Source organism: Sphaeramia orbicularis, chromosome 8 (assembly GCF_902148855.1).
Source record: "Sphaeramia orbicularis chromosome 8, fSphaOr1.1, whole genome shotgun sequence".
Taxonomy (NCBI): Eukaryota; Metazoa; Chordata; class Actinopteri; order Kurtiformes; family Apogonidae; genus Sphaeramia; species Sphaeramia orbicularis.
The window spans coordinates 33,997,928-34,018,764 of record NC_043964.1 but is presented as its reverse complement, the minus strand read 5'-3'; the positions used below and the strand labels follow the sequence as shown (position 1 = coordinate 34,018,764).

At 36.9% G+C, this 20,837-nt stretch overlaps 1 protein-coding gene across 19 annotated transcripts in view; it reads right to left on the bottom strand.

Moving 5' to 3' along the window:
• Nucleotides 1-20,837, bottom strand: part of cacna1aa (calcium channel, voltage-dependent, P/Q type, alpha 1A subunit, a) — a 112,918-nt gene that overhangs the window by 73,570 nt on the left and 18,511 nt on the right. For all 19 annotated transcript variants that reach the window (XM_030140076.1, XM_030140068.1, XM_030140069.1 and 16 more), the window contains exons 2-3: nucleotides 5,294-5,399; nucleotides 4,880-5,019 (exon numbers count right to left, since the gene is read on the bottom strand). In XM_030140076.1, coding sequence (XP_029995936.1) covers nucleotides 4,880-5,019; nucleotides 5,294-5,399 — 246 coding nt within the window. The remainder of the gene's footprint in view (nucleotides 1-4,879; nucleotides 5,020-5,293; nucleotides 5,400-20,837) is intronic.

The window sequence follows — 20,837 nt, the reverse complement described above, 5'->3', positions numbered from 1 at the left end:
AAAACCACACTTGTTGTATATTATCTAAATACTTTTTTGTAGAGAAATTGCAACATAACTTGTGGTTTTATCCATCTTTAACTTCTGAGGTCAGGACGCAGGCATGGTGTGCTCCTGCCTGCACACTGTGCCTTATACTCTGACGTCCATCTGGATCTACAGACAAGATGTCTAGAGCCTAAGGTTCACAGAAATATTTTGGCTAAACTACCTGATTCTGTCTCCTTTAGGAATGTGCATACATGCATTCGATGGCAGTGGCAGCTGGTGAAATTATTTTTTGGTGGGGCACAGTATCCAAGTCAGTTTTCAGAAACACCATAACTGCATATCACCACTAGGATACACCAAAGTACATGCACCACTATTTTAAGATACTCATTTCAATTAAAATAAAAATACACAATATGACTTTTCAATCATGTATTTTTCATATGTAAATTTCACCTGTCTATTCTGCAAACATACACATTTTTCTATGACTATTGTTAGAGTCTGGCATGTCCCCTGCCTAGTGTCTTTTCCACTGATAGTATGGACAATGCATTTAGACCAGGGGTGAAGGTAGTGCCAGTAGATCATCTGGCATTGAAAAACACAGAAAATCAACCTAAGAGTTAAAACACATCTCTGACACAGCTCGTACCGGGAATCAATTCTGCACTTTGCCACACCGAAATCCATTGTGTAACTATTGAGCTATCCAGCTGTTTACTTAGGCTTCGGTAGTATTACTTACAGACCTATTACCTGATTCCATTTCTGAGGAAGGTTTTGATTCTTTTCAGGATGTGACGTTTACTCCAGTGGGTGGTGCTTGGCCCAATTTTTTGCGCCTCCTATCTCTTGTATTGGAGGGGGGTCTACTAAGTGCGCAGAATTCTCAGGTGGCATCCCAAACAGGAAACATATGACTTGACTACTCATTAAACGACCAAAAACATTTTTATAAACCACACCTGAATGCAGATTATACATGGAACTTGCAGGCTGTATCATGTATAGCCTGTTTATTTAAATATTAATGTTTTTATAAAATTACTTTAGGTGATTCTTACAGTCTTCTTCACGTGAGACAAGTGGGGTGGCATCCTAGCGTCCTCTATTGATGAACCGCCACTGGCTTCTTACATTTTTCCCGTGTAACAGGAGAGTCTTGCAAATATTTCTTCAGTGTCTTTCTACATCTGCTCACAGAAATATTCCCAATCACTTTTAAGAATATTGGTCACATGACTTTCAACATTTATTTATTTATTTTTATTTATTTTTTGTTCCAGTTATCAATTTTTGCAGTAATATCAAAACTTGAAGCCATATCATATTAGACTAGATTGAATAGGTATTGAAATTAATAGCTAAGAAAAAATAATTTTGTGGTCAGTTTATTTTAAGGACACTTAAATGACCTTTCTGTCTTTTCATTCTCCATCCATTATTAGAATGGACCAGTCGTATCTACAACCAAAACAAGAGCAGAGGGAAGGGTAATGGGGGAAGGATGCAAGGAAAGAATGGCTGTAAACTAAGCATAATTGGACTAGTAATCAATAGTGGACATAAAAAACAACTAGCTTATTCCCAGGGCCAAATCACTCAGACAATTTACTACAACACATAGGTCAGCACACACACACACTCACAGAAGCAGTGGGTACCCACAAGCAATTAACACTCAACATGGTTTTAAAATAAACGGCATTCTATTCTGTCTACATTTCTAATCTATTCAGACATGTTAAGTGTCTTTCGTGTTTCCTTTGTATGTGATAAAGACAGCGCCTGTGAGTGCACCGTGAGCGAGTAGGAAATGGAAAGAAATGTTTGAAATGTAAATGTGTATGTGTGTGTGTTAGCATCCACGTGCATGGACTGGACAGTAAGATATCAAAGGTTTCGGCCAGAGGTGGGTTGAAAGGCCAACGAGCGTTTCATCTTCAAAGAGCTGCTAAAAAACACAAGCGCCATTTATACAGAGCACAACAAAGACTGTGTGCTCTGTCTGAGCTGAATGTAAAATGTATGGAGAGAGAATGTACAGTACATACAGCATAGAAATACTGTGTAGGTAAGTCTGACATAAGTGTTATATAATTACCTATTTATTAGTTGAGCTGACTACTGCTGTTTGGTGTAATCATTTCAATATGTTTCTTTCACCTGCATTAAAACACATGGATGACACTAAGAGATGTTATATTTACTTCTATATTTACATTATACACAGACTGTATCTTGTTCCCTTCTTCTGCACTGCTATAAAATGAGGTAAATATAATATTTCTACTTAAAAATGTCAAAAAAAAAAAAAAAAATCACCTAAAAGTGTGACTAAAACAGACAGAAAAGAAGACATGGAATGCCTAACAGGAGGAAGAGAAGAAAAAAGTGAGAGGAGACCATCCGTTTTTATTCTAATGTAGTTTTTCTTTAATCAGATTGCTAAAATACAAAACATCCATTGGATTATTATTTTTATGTATTTAATCTGTGGTTCCTCTATTTGATTTTATAGCTTGATATGGTGCATCTGTTCATATCCATTTGACTCCATCTTTCAGTCTCTCAGTGTGCATACAGTTGCGGAAAAATGTATCAGACCATCAAAAGTCATCAAAAACAATGGTTATGCAATCAAGTACTAACTCCTGTGTGTATCATGGGACTAAAACAGACAGAAAAGAAAACACGGAATGCCTAAAAGCACTGTTTTTGGCAGTACAATGCCATAGATATTGATGTAAGAACTGAAGTGATTTTGGTTATCAAGAAAACCATGGAAAATGGCTAAATATCAGCTCTTAAATTAAACTCTTATGAGCTATTTTTGTTATCATTATATTTGTCCAAACAAATGTTCCTTTAGTTATACCAGGCATTAAAATTAACAAGAAATTGAAGAAAACAAGGGTGATCTAATAATTTTCTCCATGACTGTATGTACCCAGATGACCTGTCGGATTTATGTGACCACTAGAGGGAGTAGAGAGTCACTCTGCTGCTTTCCGATGCTGATAAAAACAAAAGCGATAAGGCCTTTAACCAAAGAAACAGACGAGATGGATGAGAACCACTCAGAGAAAAACTTAAAAGAAAGCCAACTCTCCAGCCATCTAGGCCACAGCTCCCCCCCCAATATAATGACCAAATTAGGCAGAATAAAAATAATAGAAACATTTATATTATTTTAATCCACATTGATGAAGTAAAACAGTATTTCTAACCGATATAATATTTTATGGCAATATAACACTTCAAACACCCCTTCTATGGAATAAACAGGCCCTGCTTTTATGGGCTTTAATTACTTAAATTGCGTACTTGCTTACTGCTCCATATTTAGGGCGGTCTAAATCGTGGTATTTTTTAATTACAATACATAAGCATCTGCCTAATTCAAATAGAAGAAATAGAAAATAGAAGAAAAGCATGCTGTGTTTTGATGGTAGAACAGAACAAATGTAGGCGTAACCCACTACAACACCAACTATGACTGACTCTATAGGAGACAAAGATGTTTTTACTGTTATGTAACATTTGTTTAGAGGGGTTCACTGTCAAAACAAAAGACGTCCTATCAAAAGAAAACTAAAAAGATTCATGCAAGATGAGGTATGTACCTTTGTTCACCCTCCTCCCCCCTCCACCTCCAATGTGTCCCACTATTTCCTCTCTTTTGTCTCACACTCAGTTGTGCCACATTGAGATGATTGCTCTTATTAAAACCCTGCTAGATAGAGTACTCACTTTCTACTCGTGTATTTGTGAGAGGCAAGAAATCATTACTGGTTCCTCCGGTGCTTTGTCAGCATAGATTAGCAAACATTTATGTAACCCATGAACTACTCCAAATCACCACATGCATAAAAAACCACCAATGTAATGACCTCAGCATTTTATTTTGTGCCAACACACCCACGCATTTTTTTTTTTTTTTTTTTTTTTTTTTGTTGGACACAGTATCTTACAGAACTCAGGTTTATTATGTGACTTGACAGGAGATACAGAAAAATGGTACTACTGCTGCTAGCTGTCAAAATACAATGATTTACAGGATGCCTTTCCTAGACATATTCAGTGCCATTTAAAATGTGTTTGACTCAGGGACTAATAACTCATTTGTAAGCTTTGTGACCATTTTAAAATGATTTGTGAGGTATTTGAGACAATTTCAGCTTCATGCTTCACTTAACTTAGAAAGGTCACATAGTCCTCTGCTCACTAACTTGTTACCAATCCTTCAGTTTTGCAATTATGTGAATCTAAATTACATTCATCTTATAGTACAAATGTATTCCATATGAATATACATCGCACAACCTTGAACGCTTGCAGTGAAAAGAGTACTTCCTGTATCTGAAGAAAGATTTTGAGGTTTTGCTCTGTTCAGTGCCAGTTGAGCCTTATTGTACGCTGGACATCTTGTACTGCTATGCCTTACTTTGATTTGGTTTTCTTTTCTTCTGGCTTGTTTCCTGCACCTAATTGTCCTGTTGCCGTCTTTGCTGTCACCATTTCTTTTCTCCTACCTCACCTGTGAATTATTCTTCCGTGCTGGTTTCTTCTCTTTCATCTACTGTCTGCTCCCCCCATGCCCACGGCCCCCCTCTTTCTCTGTGTATATTGTGGTGACATTTGTTCGCTACCCAGGCTGCTGGCTGCCTGCAGTTCTGCTCTGTGATCTAGCTGCTGCCTTGCCCAGAACGGGGCCTTTCATTAGGGCAAAGTAACAAGGGAAAGACACTCACTAACACACTAGAGCTCATTACAATACATGTGAAAGGAAATGTGTCTAATTTTTGTTAAACGATGACAAATACATCGACAACCATGTTCTGTGAATGCGTGATAGATGTATGGCTGTTTACTCGGGACTTACCCAGTGAGCACCACCACAAAGTCCATGACGTTCCATCCATTCCTCAGGTAGGAATTCTTGTGGAAGGCAAAACCAAGTGCCAGGATCTTAATTCCCGACTCAAAACAGAAGATCCCTATGAAGTACGGCTCTGTATCATCCTGAGGAGACAGAGAGAACAAGGAAGCAGAGAGAGGAAGACAGTTGGGGTTAGTGTTTTGTGTTTCTACTGCAAATTATGTGCAAATATAAGAAAACTTGGTGTTCATCTACTTTATTTGTTGGATATAATACTACATTTTTCCATATTTCTCTCTCCTGAAATGTGTATATAATGTATATTCCTATGGTTTATCTAAAAATGTGTGTTTCTTACATGTAAGCACTTCTGACATATTTTGTATTTCCACACTGTGTCATGTCTGCGTAACTCACCAGGCGTTCAGAAAGCGGCGTCTTGTCCCCATCAGGCAAATGCTGCTCCAGGGCTAGGACAATGCAGTTGGCAATGATGGTGGCTAAAATCATCCACTCAAATGGAGTAGGAAAGAGCAGTCAAGGAACAAACACTTCTTGAGACAAACAGTGACTGTACAGATTTTGTATCTAAAAAAAAAAAAAAAAAACAGAACTTTTCATAATAACACAATTTTCCATCCTGCTTAATGTTTGCACAAACTCATAGCCCAATGTGTCTCACCATTACATATTCTGATGATACTGCAGGTACTATAATTATAATATATGTGTTGACAGGCATGTTTAATTACTTAATGCTTGAGTGTTTTAGTGTCACTTTCAGCATATTGTAAAGTGGTCTGAGAGGACATGTAACCTATGTATTCAGGTTGTAGAAAATGTGCCCAATGATGCAAATGTTGGAATTTTCAGACATTTCGGGATGTTAAATACACGACTGACAGTTGTAATTACTTATCACTGGTCAAATTCATCAACGTGACCTGGATATGGTTCTACTGCTCTACTCTGTGTCTCAATATGGAAGCTTGGAAATGTGGCTTCATGTTTTCCACGTCAGGTCATCTGTATTCTTATTATGAGTTTGGTGTTTGGTGGAGAGGGGACAGCTGCACATGGAAGGTTTTTGGATTGTTTTTTTTTCCCCTGATATCGGCTTCTGTTGCTTTAATCTAACTATTATGAGTGCTGAGGATGGAAAATGCTATGGCTGTTAGACAGCAGGCTGTAAAACAGGTGGCATATCAAGGTATGCCTATGAGGCTGTATGACAGCTCAAGCGCAAGGGGTCATGATAAATGATGTGAAAAAATTGTCCAACACATTCACAACAAACCTAATGTAATATGAAATGGAAGTATTTAAGTGCATTACTGACCATAAACCTGGTGATCAATGTCTGTACTCAATGTTTACATAAATATACACAGCCTGGCCAAAAAAAGGCATCCCCTTGATTTAACTAATCTGAAATAGTTCAGATCCTACCATTGGATAATTACTGCAGTGATTGATATGTTTCAGCAGTTTCTCATGTCTTAAACAACCATCAATTTGATAGAGAGCATAAAGATGGGGCTGTGTTTCAGTGGATAAAGGCCATGTGGTCTAATGAGTCCAGAGCGACCCTGTCCCAGAGTGATGGATGCATCAGGGTGAGAATAGAGGCAGATGAAGTGACTACCTGTCATGCCTAGTGCCTACAGCGCAAGCCTGTGGGGGCAGTGTTATGATCTGGGGTTGATTCAGTTGGTCAGGTCTAGGTTCAGCAACGTTATGTGTCTGAATGAGGTCATCTGAACTGGAATATAGTGAATGACCAGGTCTGAATGCCAGTGGATTTTTTTTCTTCCCTACTGATACAGACATATTCCAACATAACAATGCCAGGATTGATCAGGATCAAATTGTGAGTGAGTGATTCAGGAAGGATGAGACATAATTTTCACACATGATTTGGCCACCACAGAGTCCAGACCTGAACCCCACTGAGAATCTTTAAGATGTGCAGGGGAAGACTTTATGCTGCGGTTCAACTCCCTCATCATCAACACAAGATCTTGACAAACAATTAATGCAGCTCTGGACCGAAAAAAAAACTTGTGACATTTGTCGTGACACTGAATAAACATTGTGTGGCACAAAAGTTGCCATGGCAAATGCATCCCCTATTCAACATATAAGGCAGTCGCAACAAAATACAATGCCTTTTCTTGCCGTGTATAAGCAATCATTGAGTCATGTTAACATGTGGTTCTTCTACATGTATGTTCTGATGCCACACCACTCACTGTGGACAACACAAACCTTGTATAGGTAAAAGAAACGCCCTTTTCTTACTGTGGGAGTGTAGGGCAATGAAAAAATGCACACACTTGTACTAATGCACACACACTCAGACTGAATCACACTCAACACTGAGATTTACTGTGACATCACCGTTTGGCTCCATGTACATTACAAGTGAGCCAGATGCAGAAAGAGAGAGTGAATGAGCGAGGTAAGAATATAAAGGAGGAGGCAATATCTTATTGTATATCTAATTGTGTTTGTCACATTCCTTCTTTTCTCTTAACACACACAGGCCTACACACGCCTGCACACACACTCTGTGGCTTCATAAATCAATGCTGCTGTCTTGTTAAGGTCAAAAGATAAATAGTTACATTTAAAAGAAGAGAGTGAGCGAGTAGGAAGTGTGACCAAGAGGGAGTGTACATCTGTACCAAAGATAAATTAGGATTGAAAGAGAGTGAGGGACAGGATAGAGGAAGAAAGAAAATGCAAGGACAAAGAGATAAGAATGAGTCAATAAAAACAAACATCTATAGAGAAATATATCCATTTTTATGACTTAAAACAATGTGTTTCTTTACTTATTCTATCTTATATAGTTCCCTTCCTCTTCACCTTTTTCCTACTTGTCTATTTCCTCTGGGAGTAGCCATTGATGGGGGGGTGGGTGGCTGAATGTCAGAAAGACAGAGTAAGCTATTTATGGAAACATGCAGCATATGTGCGCATATGTACTACAACATGCATGTGAATAGAGTCTAGTGTAGATGTCTGCTCTGGCCATGAGTCGCCCAATCCAAGCTCACAATATGTGTGTCTGTGTGTCTTTGAGATCACAGGCATGTGTTTGACCGCTCTAAACAGGCATACATAACTAGAACACCCAGGGCACCACTCAATTAGCCTCCCTGCCCCCAGATATGTGTGTGTGTAGGAAATTGTGGATGTATATATGTGTAGTTGTGTATATGTGTTGGGTTAAGGGAGGGCAGGGTGCAGTTTCCTGGAAAAAAGGGAAAGGAGATAGAGATGAACGAGAAGATGGAGGGCGTGAAGGAAACACTGTAGTGATATAGAAGGACAGAGGGGCAAAGGACAAATGCTGTATGTTCATGGGCTGAGTTTTGCACATGATTCTCACAAGGATTGACTGTTTATCATAATGGCACATGACAGGTATTTGGCCCATCTGATGCATGACTTGCTTCCTCTTTACAGTGATAGTGTTATATGTGTTGATTACTTATTTTATAGGGGCACATAAATGTCTACCAAGTCATGTATAGGAACTCATTTCTATTATCGGACAGAATACAAGCCCCCTTTAGGGCTGGGTATCATTTAAATAGTTTTATATTGATACCATGGCTTTTTCTTCACCATGACTAGTAGTACACTGACAGCCAATGAAAATACATCACTTTGAGGATTTGTTTTGAGCCAAAGGCCTGCCCCTTCCACTGTGCCCCACAAGACCCAACCTTGTTAAAAATATGAGCAGCGGCCAATGGACACAAGACATTTTTGATCCCATTTGAATTGTGCCACCTTTTACACATATAATGTTTATCAATTTAAAGATAATTTGCCGAATCAACAAAGACGTGGTTTGTAACATCTAATTTTGTGTTAAACAATTTATAATGATAGACGTCATCAAAATGGCCACTGCTATGGCACATTTTACCACAGTCTCTGAGGGTAAGGGTAAAAAGTATTAAAAGATGTGAAAATCATTACAGGCCTTGACATGTTAAAGCTGCAGAGACATCTTCAGTGACTCTGTAGAGAAACCACACTTCTGTGAGTTTTGGGGTATGTAGTCTTTCTATTTACGTATTTTCACAGTCTGATAGTTTAACAATGTTACCACAAACTGCAACTTTCTTGACTCATAAAATTATGTTTTACATTGACAAACATCATAGGTAAATTATGCATAATTCAAACAGGATCAAAAAATAAATCTTCTCACATCACTAACTGTAATACTTTCTTTCCTGAAATATGTCCCCTTGGGGCACAACAGGAAGGGGCGGTACTCCAGCTGTCCATAAGGAACAAGATCTTGACAGGTGCATCCTGAACCCTGCCTGTTATCAACAGAGGCTGTGGCCTGGTAAAAATGGATCAACCAAACCAGTATGCTGCAGCTCTCTGGGATGCACTACCCACAATCACTCCAAGTATATGGTGACATTCCTCATGTGTTAGTGGTAGCATGGTTAAAAATCACAACTTACTTTCTCTGCATTTGGATTTAGCTTTGTAAAGAACACATTTGTAAAGAGACAAAAATGTCCTTAATTTCTAAGCCAATAACAAATCTAAAAAATGCAATGGTTTTGACTTTTGATTAATATGAAATCACTGAGATGTGAAATTTAATGCTTTGCATACTTAGGCTACTGTATATAGGGTATTTTGTCAACAAACAAAACAGAATGTACTATATATCACAAAAGGCCCAGGCATGTCAATCTAAAAAACAGTTGGGTGATGCATTTTTACTGAATTTCAGTCTGTTTAGTCAATTTCTTAGCATACCATCATTGATTATATATATATATATATATATATATATATATATATATATATATATATACACATATATATATATATATATATATATATATATATATATATATATATATATATATATATATATATAAGCTGCATGTGTCTGTCTTGGACTGTTGATATTTTTTATTCCTCAATTACTGAAATTTGGTACTAAATGGTGATATGGTGATGCCTTTTTCATATCTAAGAAATTCAGTTTGTGCCATAACTGTATAGGTATGGAAGTTTGGTGCAAAAGAGCTTTTGGCATCAGTGGGATGCCATTGGGAACCAAACCAATTCAACAATTACCCTGCAGCATATTATAATTAAAAGGATCTGCCAAGAAAAATAGGAGTCTGCAGCTACTGTTTTTATTTTCAGGCTGTAGAAATCTACTACAATTTTAGTCCCTGACAGCTGTAATTACTCATCATTTTTTAGATTTAGTCAGACATGACTCTACTGCTCATACAGAAGCACAAAAAAATCTGCCTTACATTTCCATTGCGGCTAGCAACAGCAGCAGGTTATCTATATTTAGATTTATGATTTGGACAGAGAGGGGAGAGCTGTTTAAGGAAGCCAGCTTCAACGTAAGGGTAAGTAAATGTAAGTGGCAGAAACATGTAAATGCTTCCACCAACACATACACATACCGTCAGTGTTGGGAGTAATGCATTACAAAAGTAATGCATTACAGTAACAGATTACTCTTTGCTGTAACGCACTACTGTAAGGCATTACTAATCAATTTTCAGTAATATTTTACTTCAATAGGTTAGTTAGTTCAATGGGCCTTGCATTACAACACACTTTTCACCCATAATGTAACTGCTCAAATGAAAAACAAAAAACAAAACAGCAAAACCTTAAAATGTGTCAGTGAAGTTCTATTTCCTGTTTGTGTTCAGCCGATGGGTGAAGATGGCAGAAGACAGTCCACTGTCCACCTGGACGTATGCTCATTACTAACCCCGCTTTAAGAAGCTAGTTAGCTGAAAATTATATTAAATCAATGGAATTTATCTTTAACAAAATAAGCACTAACACTCAATTTATTAAAAAAAAAAAAATCTTTAAAATGGACTGACCTTACTCTGGTGTATTTATTTATTTTTCTTAGATCTGTATATTTTAAGTTTTTATTATTATTAGGCTATTTGTCTATACTTCTTTGTGCCTCTTTGTCTTTGCATAATTATAATTTATTTGTTTAGATGCTTTTTCCTTTTGACATCTTGATGTTTGTTCAAAATTTCTCTGTTTTGTATACCTATATATTTTCTATAAAATTGGGAAAAAAAAAAAAAAAAAAAGAAGCTAGTTAGCATGATCCCTGTGATAAGCAATGACAAGGTAAGCTAGCTAACGTTTTTATCAACCGGCGTCCTCGGTGCCGCGCGCCCTGCTTGGACACGTAAAATGTTGGGGAAAAAAATGAAAACCTTCCTGTTGGGATTCGAACATTGTAGACGTAGACTGTAGCGTTACTTACCGAGCTACCTGCCCACATGTACTTAGGGTTACAAATTTATGCGTCCCAAGGCTCTCCTACCTCCTGTATGGGGGAGTTCTACTGCGCATGCGCCATTTATGACAAGAATCTGACTCAAAAGCAATACAGGAGTCATTAAAAAAATAAATACAGGAGTCATGAAATGCATTACATTTCTGAGACAGTAATATTGTGTGGTAAGGAATTACTTTAAAATAACAGTAACAAGTAATCTGTAATGACAAGAATCTGACTCAAAAGCAATACAGGAGTCATTAAAAAAATACAGGGGTCATGTAATGCATTACATTTCTGAGACAGAAATATTGTAAGGTAAGGAATTACTTTAAAATAACAGTAACAAGTATTCTGTAATGTATTACAGTTTGAAAGTAACTTCTAAATCCAGAATATGGATAAATGACCCACACCCAGCTATGAAACTTCAATAATGAATTGGCTCTTCTGCTGTTCTCATCAACTATATATAGAAACATGACAGAGTTAAAAGCAACAGAAGAATTGGAATCAGAACATATTCCTCTCTCACAGTTCTCCTGTCCTTCATGTTTGTAATGTTTTCTTTGTCCTCAGTCTGTCTCTTGCTCGTGTTTCCCTCTCTGCCAGTGTAGTGTTTCATACTGAATCAGATATTAAATAATACTTTATCAATCAGTCAATAAACTGATCGATGGGTCAAATGCTTTGTTTACACCCAACTAAAGGCAAAGACCCATCAAAAGACAAAGGCAGTAATGGCACACACAACATTAGGGAGTTTCCCATCCAGGTAGAGCAGGGGTATCAAACTCATTTCCTTTCAGGGGCCACATTCAGCCCAATTTGATCTCCAGTGGGCCGGACTAGTAAAATAATAACACTGAAAAAAGTACAAATATGTTATGATCAGGTTTACATCTACAAAGTTTTCTTAAAAATCTGAATAACATGAACAACTTGAACTGTCGTAAGAAAAACAAGTGCAATTTTAATATTTTAACAATATTCTGCCTCATTTTATCCGTTTATCATTTACACATGTGCATTACAATTGCACAAAACATTTAGTAACAGACAGAATATTGGTAAAATTGTATTTACTTTTCTAAAGACATTTCTGTTTGTTCATATATGTTCAGGTTATTCATGGTTTTATAAAAGTATAGATTGGTAATGTAAACATTTTCATGTAATTTTATTTTTTTACACCAAAAACACAAGACAAAATTTGAGGTTGTCATTATTTATAGTTTATGATGATAATATTTTACTGGTTCTGACCCACTTGAAATCTAATTGGACCGTATGTGTCTGTATGTGGAACCTGAATTAAAAGGATTTTGACACCATTGATTGTTAATTTCTTCAGTGTAATTTTTGCATTTCACAAATTCATCCCACGGGCCGGATTGGACCCTTTGGTGGGCCGGATTTGGCCCCTGGGCCTTATGTTTGACACCTGTGATGTAGAGGCTAAAGGTTATCAGTGGCTGTAAGGTGTTCCACTGCCAATACTTTGACTGATCAGCAATTCAAGCACAAACATAGCCTTGGATCACAATGTCATTTTCAACAACCTGGCCCACACATGCAAAATACCCACTGTGAACATGTCGTCCACTGTAACATTACATAAAATGTCTTTCTCTCACTCTTTGTTTTTTCCTGTGTATGCCTGTGCTCAAACATGGCAGCTGTTGCTTCCATCTGAATGTTCTAAATATTTTGCAGGTGTAGGAAGTTAGTCAATTCTCTGTAAAATTCTAAATCAGTACCTTTATTTCAGGAGTCACTGGTTTTATCGAAACCTTCTGGTATGTGTTCTAGTGTTGCATCTTTAAATTATTGCTCTGTTAATAATATTTTAGGACTAATAGAAGGCTTTGATCTGTGTCAGGCTTTTATTGACATGTGTATGTGACAGCATACTCAGCATCTGTTTCGTGAATAAAGCTGATTTTTTTTTCCTGACAGGATGTATGACTGAAGATGTGGTTAATAAATTTAATGAACAAAACCATTAATTAGCGAAAATGTTTCATGAATTTTACTGTTTTAACCCATAAAGACCCAAAGACCCACCAGCAACCAAAAGCATCTTCTCATCCATAATATTTAATACCTGTTAATCCACTAATCCTATCAGTACATGTAAATAATCAGTGTAAAATACAGTTTGTCATATTTTCATGGTCATCAGATATGACCCATTTGGACGTTCAGATGCTCCGTAGCGGACGTGGTAACAGCGTCATCTTCTACAACAATGATTCACCTGTAAAACCCATGGAGTTGGATCAATTACAGTGGATGGAGACACTTGGTTTATGTTCAATTAATGATAGATTTTACTAAATAAGTCACTTTTTCTTCAATTTTCTGTTTCTGATATAATAACCCTCAACTTTACTCTGAGCTTTTATGAATGTCTACATGATCAGTAAATTAAATATAGGGGAAAAAATACCTGATTTACACTGAAAAATGCAAAATTCAGAAACAGATAAAAAAGTAGCACTGGGTTTTCATGGGTTAATATAGCTTTTATCAGTAGCTCACCTCCTGCAAGACTACCACAAGCACCACCTATTGTCCAAATATGGTTACTTCTGGCTCCAATGGCCAAAAACTCCTTGGCTTCCAAACAGTGTGTCACAGTTGTGTCAGTTTCTAAGATAATCTACAGCTGTTGTTTGATACATCTGTGATCTCTCTGTGGAGTGTGTGATTATTATTACGGTTTTCTCACAATAGTAGAATGAACCAAGGTTATAATAGTTTTGGATTTTTCATTATAGTTTAGTTTTATTTAGTTTTGACTTTTTTTTCTCTAATTCAGTTACTTTTAATTAGTTTTTAGAGCAGGTTTGCTAGTTTTTATTAGTTTTCGTTTTTTTTTCTAAATGCTTAGTTTTAGTTTAGTTCTAGTATTAGTTTTAATTTTTATTTTTATATCTTTTATCTTCTTCACCGTCGTATTCAAATAAATCCCAGACAGGATTCAGACAGATGCTTTCTCCCAACTTTAGTCTCCATGTTTCCAGATAGAGTGGGGACGAGAAGACAACTCTAAAAAACAAGTGACGAGAAGTGACAAAGTGTGAAGTGTCATACGGTGCCGCTAGATAAAATTGCTAGAGTGAAATAAATCGCTTTTGTATCAATCCGACGTTGACAAAGACGAAAACTAAGGGAATTTTATCCATAATTTTTGTAGTTTTAATTAGTTTTGTAAGCACACAATACAGTTTCAGTTAGTTATTGTTTTTTTTCTTTTAATTATAGTGTTTATTTATTTCAGTTAACGAAAATGTTTTTTCAATTCTAGTTTTCGTCATTTCGTTAGTTTTCATTAACGATAATAACCTTGGAATGAACAAGTATAAGAGGAGACTGGCCACTAGTTAATCAGTCACAGATGGCGTCGTTCTCTCAGACCAACAAAAAAGAAAATAAAAAATGTTCCTTATGCTTATTATACCTAGGTGGCCCATCAGAGTATTGTCTACGAGTGGGAAAGACTGCAGTGGTTCTGCATACACCCACTTTTTAGTATCTGTCTAGGTGTGGGTTTGTGTGTGTGTTTGTGTGCATATATACACTGTAATGGGGACAGTAGTAGGTCGTAGACAGAGATGTCTCGCCAAGAAAAGGGAAGTAAGGCCCTCAAAGTACACTGCCTGAGCCAAATGACGCACATACACACACACACACGTATATATACACACACACATCTACTGGTATTATTCTAACCTTGTTCATCACTGCTCCATACTGTCTTCATGTCCGTCCCCCGTCTATTCCACACTCATCTATTTCTCTTTCCCCCTGCCCAGCAAAACCTCCTCTCTCTCCACATTCTCTATACGTCTCTGCTTCTATATGCACCATCACCACATTTTTCTACCTCTCTATCCCTTTCTCATGTTTCCTCGTCTTCCTTCCTTCCTCCTGGCCTCATCCTCCGCCCTGCTTCTCGTTTCCCACTTGTTTGTCTCTCTGTGCCGTTTTCTCGGATCGTCCCTTCCCATCTCTGCTCAGTCCACCTTTTTCACACTAAGCACACCCATCAATCATCCCTATCTCTATCATGCCATCTCTATTCAATATCGAATGAGAGAGAGAGAGAGAAGGAGAAGGAAAAGGAGAGGAAAGAGATGCCGCGTCAGCAAACATGCGAGGACACCAACAGGGGATGAAAAACATTCGATAGGAGGGGAATATATGGATGGCGAAATGAAAGAGAGAGCGGGATGGCGAGAAACAGAGAATGAAAGAAACTGTCCTGTAGGCACAGACGTGATTGAAAGGAGCGAGTGGTGAGGAATAAAAGAGAGATAGAGAGAGACAGGGAGGGGCACAGCAGAGAGATGGAAACAACAGTGAACAGCAGAGAAGGGCAACGGCAAAGAGCATAGGAGTGCTGATTGGGGGATAAACTGAGAGAATGACAGAGGGGTGTGAGAGTATTGCAGTATTTTCTCCTCCTGAGCAGTGTGTACACTCAGTTGAAAGTAGGTTAGTGGCAGGAGGATGAATGAGAGGAGGAGGGTGAGACTATACATCACACTGTCATGTACAGCATGTTTGGTGTAGGGTTGGAACAAGAACCAGGCAATATGTTGGATTAATTTGTTAACATTTTTTTTTTAGCTTTCTGAAAATTGTGGAAAATGCCTAAATGGGAAAATTGACAATGCAACCTGTTTGTTATAATGCACAGTCCTGCCACCTGCCTCTGCGAAAAGTCAGATAAGATAAGATAAGATAAGATAAGATAAGACTTTGTTTATCCCACTATGGCAGGGGTCTCAAACATGCAGGCTGGGGACCAAATGCGGCCTGCTAAAGGTTCCAATCCGGCCCCTGGGATGAATTTACAAAGTGCAAAAATTCCACAGATTCATTTTAGTTCAGGTTCCACATACAGACCAACATGATCTAAAGTAAAATATCCTTACAAAATAAAAAAATCAAATCAAATCAAGTTTTTTTTTATATAGCGCCAAATCATAACAAAAGTTATCTGAAAACACTTTACATATCGAGTTGGTCGAAACCAGACCCTAAGCCAATTTACAGACACTCAACAGAACCCTCCAGAACGACTCCATATTTTCTTCTCAGTTTAAGAAGAAAATATTACATTATGTCTATAAATAATGGACACTTCAAATTATTGTCTTTGTTTTAGTACAAAAAAATAACATTAAATTATGAAAATATTTACATTTACAAACTATCCTGTAACAATCAAATATGAATAAACTGAACAAATATAAAAAACCTGAAATGTCTAAAGAAAATTAAGCACAATTTTAACAGTCTTCTGCCTGTTATTAAGTGTTTAGTGTCTTTGTAGATCTGATCCATAATGAAAATGTAGAAATGATAAGTTGAGGCATAATATTTTTAATATTGCACTTATTTTTCTTAAGAAATTTCAGTTTTTTCAGGTTATTCATATCTTTTTTGTTTGGATAGTTTATAAAAGTAAGTATTTTCATAATTTAATGGGTTTTTTTTGCACTAAAACAAAGATAAAAATTCTGAGTGGTCATTATTTATAGGTTATTATGTTATTATTTTACTGGTCTGGCCCACTGCAGATCAAATCGGGCTGAATGTGGCTCCTGAAAGAAAATGAGTTTGAGACCCATGCACTATGGGGAAATTCACAGTTAGTGCAGAGAAAAAGACAGGTAGAAAACCTAAGAGAAAAATAAGAAATTTGGTACTTATATAAATAAAAATAAAAATTAAATATTATTTACATATATACATCATGCATAATACTTAGTGGGACCACCTTTAATGCATTCGCCATAGTATCGTTTATGCCATGCAATCTATATGCAACATCACAATCATTTTCATAACATGTATTTCCTTCCAGAGTTGCGTTAATGTCAAGATCTTGTAATCTTGGGGAGAATAGTAGGATTACTGTATAAAGACTCTCAATGGGGTTCAGGTCTAGACTTTGTGGCATAAAAATGAAGTCTAATGCTCCCTGGACCACTAGGTCATAATCTGATGAATCCTGGTACTGTCATCTTGGAATATGTTGGTGTCAGAGAAAAATATCCACCGATGTCCAAATATGGTCGTTCAGTTTATTCAGGTTCAGCTGAACATAGACCTGACCAACTGGATCAACCCCAGATCATATCACTGCCCCCACAGGCTTGTACGGTAGGCACTAGGTATGATGGGTAATTTCTTCATCCACCTCTCTTTCATCGTGATGCGTCCATCACTCAGATAAAGGATCAATCTCTATAATCAAACTGATGGTTGTTTAAAAAATGAGAAGATACTCACTTCTTTAGTCTTTTCTTTTTTTTTTTTTTTTTCTTTTGGCCAGGCTGTGTACATTCATTGTGAATGTTTCTTAAGTCACACAGTTTATGGTGTGCAGTTTTAGTGCATGTCTTGAATTCATGTACACTGAAAACAAATAAAAGAAAACAAAGAAACCAAATCATTTATAACGTTAACAAAAAAAAAAAAAAAAAAAAAAAAGCATACAAACCACTACAACTCTAGTTTGGTGTGTCTGACAGGTAACACTGTAAATATCATAGTACTCTATTTTCTTGACATATTTCACAAATTTCCTGTCATCACGTATGCGTACTGTATGTGTTATAGCACCTACACAAAGAGAGAAACATACACATGAATCACTTTCATATAAAAAAATTGCATCTACTCAGCAACAAATATACCAATGTACTGGAAAACGACTAAAGCCTTATTGTTTTCCTCACTGTTTAACCCTTTAACGCCCGACGTATCTGTGGTGAGCATTCTGAAAGAATGATTTATTTTAAATATTCATTAAATTCAACCGTTTGCTCAATAGGAAAAAAATTATAATGTGCTGATAGAATAGACCTTGTTCTTTCCGTAGACATCTGAGCATGCTCAGTGCCCCCTGAGTCAGACTGATTCGCTATAAAAAAAAGATGGTTTGGGATTTTTTTTTAACACAATTTTTCATGTAATTTTTTTTTTCTATTGTTTGCATTGTGGTGGTGATTTTCCTTTATTTATTTATTTTGTACCGTGATTTGACCATGTAACTGTTTTTTGAAGTTCACACAGTAAAACAAAACCACTGTAGAAAAGGAACACAAGCGCATACTCACAGCAGCTTTTACGACACTGAAACAGATGCCAATTCACAGCAGAAATAATGTCTCAGGGGTTAAAGAGTTAAACATGCATATTTATACGTGTAGTATTGACTTACACTGTCACAACACTTAACTTCACTGTTCTGACCAGATACACATCTTCACTATCTTCTGTTCATGTCTCACAACTACTGGTTTTACTTGAGTGCATCACTTTGTAAAGATAAAACACACATACCTGAACAAAGGAAATCATAAACTTGCAGTCTGTCTTTACATTCTGCAGCCATTTGTCTTTCGTGTCTCTTTCCCTCCCTCCTTCTTGGTCCGCTTATATTATGCAGCTGAGCAGTGGAAGAACAGCTCAAAAGGATAACTTCATTTTCTTGTCACTTTTCCCTCAGAAGCAGTGATTTGATAAAATGAATGGGATTACGCACTGTGGTTGAGACCTATCTAATTATTTTGATAATCAGCCGCCATGAAAGATAAGAGAAATGAATGAAGCATTTCATTACTTTTCTGCGATCTACATTACTGATTTTTAATAGAATCTTACAAATCACAGTGACATCACTTTCATTTTTTTAAACACTGCTTTGCATATTTACATTCACATACGTTTTTAAATCGTAACATTCATGTTAAATATTTTTAATAGGTTTAAGTGATCATAAATGTATATTTTTACAGTATTACAGCAAAAATCTCACAATCTATAGAAAGCAAATGCCAGAACACCGATTCAAAAATAATAACAGTCTAATCTGATTTTTGAGTTACAATTACAGCTGCAACAGTTAATCAGGATATTGGATAACTGTCGACTACTCATAGAATCATCAACTATTTTCTTAATTGAAAAAATGGCTTGAGTAATTTTTTTCTACCTATATCTATTTCTAGCTTCTTAAAAGTGAACATTTTCTTGTTTATTTCCTCTTTTATTGCAGTCAACTCAATCTCTTTGGGTCTTTGAACTGAACTAGGACATCATTTTGGGCTTTGGGAAACATTTAACATTTTTTTCACATTTTTGTCAGATTAAGAAAATAATCAAAATACAGTCAGAAAAAAAAAATTCGACCATCAAAAGTCATCAAAAACAGTGGTTATGCAATCCAGTACTAACTCCTGTGTGTATCATTTGACTAAAACAGACAGAAAAGAAAACATGGACTGTCTAAAAGCACTGTTTTTGGCAGTACAATGTCATAGATATTGATGTAAGAACTTAAGTGATTTAGGTTATTATCCAGAAAAACATGGAAAATGGGTAGATATCAGCTCCGAAATTAAACTCTTATGAGCTATTTTTGTTGTTATCATTATATTTGTCTAAACAAATGTACAAGACATTAAAATGAACAAGAAATTGAAAAAGCAGGGGGTGGTCTTATAATTTTTTCCATGACTATATGTATTTGATAATGAAATAAATCAATAGTTCTAGTCACAGTTATAGTAATTACATTGTTTTATAACAGATCTCATTCTACTATGCATATATGCAACTTTAGTCTCTCTGGAGCAAGAAATGACATTCATTGAGAAGAAAATCTGTCCAGATAATTGATAATCAATGTGCCTCAGTGCCGCAAGAAATTGCAAGGATAAGAATTGTATATTTATCTAACTTTGGCGCTATGTTTACTCTGTTGTCAAACAAACGGGATCACCTAAGGGCCAGTTTAGCCCTGCTTGGCCTCTTTCAATGTGGTTTAGCATCAGTCAACATGCATAGTTCTTAGAATCGCCCACTCATGCTCGCTGTTTATTCCATATGGCATATGTGTGTCTGAGGCTCACCGGTGCTGCTGCTGCTGCCCACTGCCTCTACCTCATATACCACAAAGATGCTGGCAGCAGTAGGAACTGTGCGCAGAAAATCAGTGCAGCGAGTTATAACATATGGCTTTTTATGTCAGGGAGGCAGTACTGGTGTGTTAGTATGAATGTCTATCTGAATATCTGACTGTACTTGGTGATTTCGGCGTCTGCCTTGCCTGCTTTTGTGTGCCGGCGTGTATGTTTATGTGTGTGTGTGAGTGCCAGCATGCCCTGCAGGTAGAGTGTAGATTTCCAGCAGGGTTTGTCTAGTAACAGCCGCAGCACATGACTAAAGAACACAAGAATGAAAAAAAATCAATCCATCACAGACTCCTTCCCTTTCTCTATTTTTCTCTCTCACCACCTATCCAAATCCCCAAAATAGCCATTCCCTACGTCACTGCCCCATCTCCCAACATGCACCCGCACCGACACACTCGCACACCTTCTCATAAACACACACAGACATCCGAACTAGCCTGCAACCGAAGCTGAATTATTCAACAAGAGCCAGAATGCAAAGCTAAGAGAAAGGGGAAAGAAAAAAAATGCAGCAAGGGGAAAGGGTAGAGAGAAAGAGGAAAAAAATCTGTTTTGGATGACACACATATGACCACATATGTAAATATGTAAACATGTATGTCTGTCTACTGTACATGTGTATATTACACTG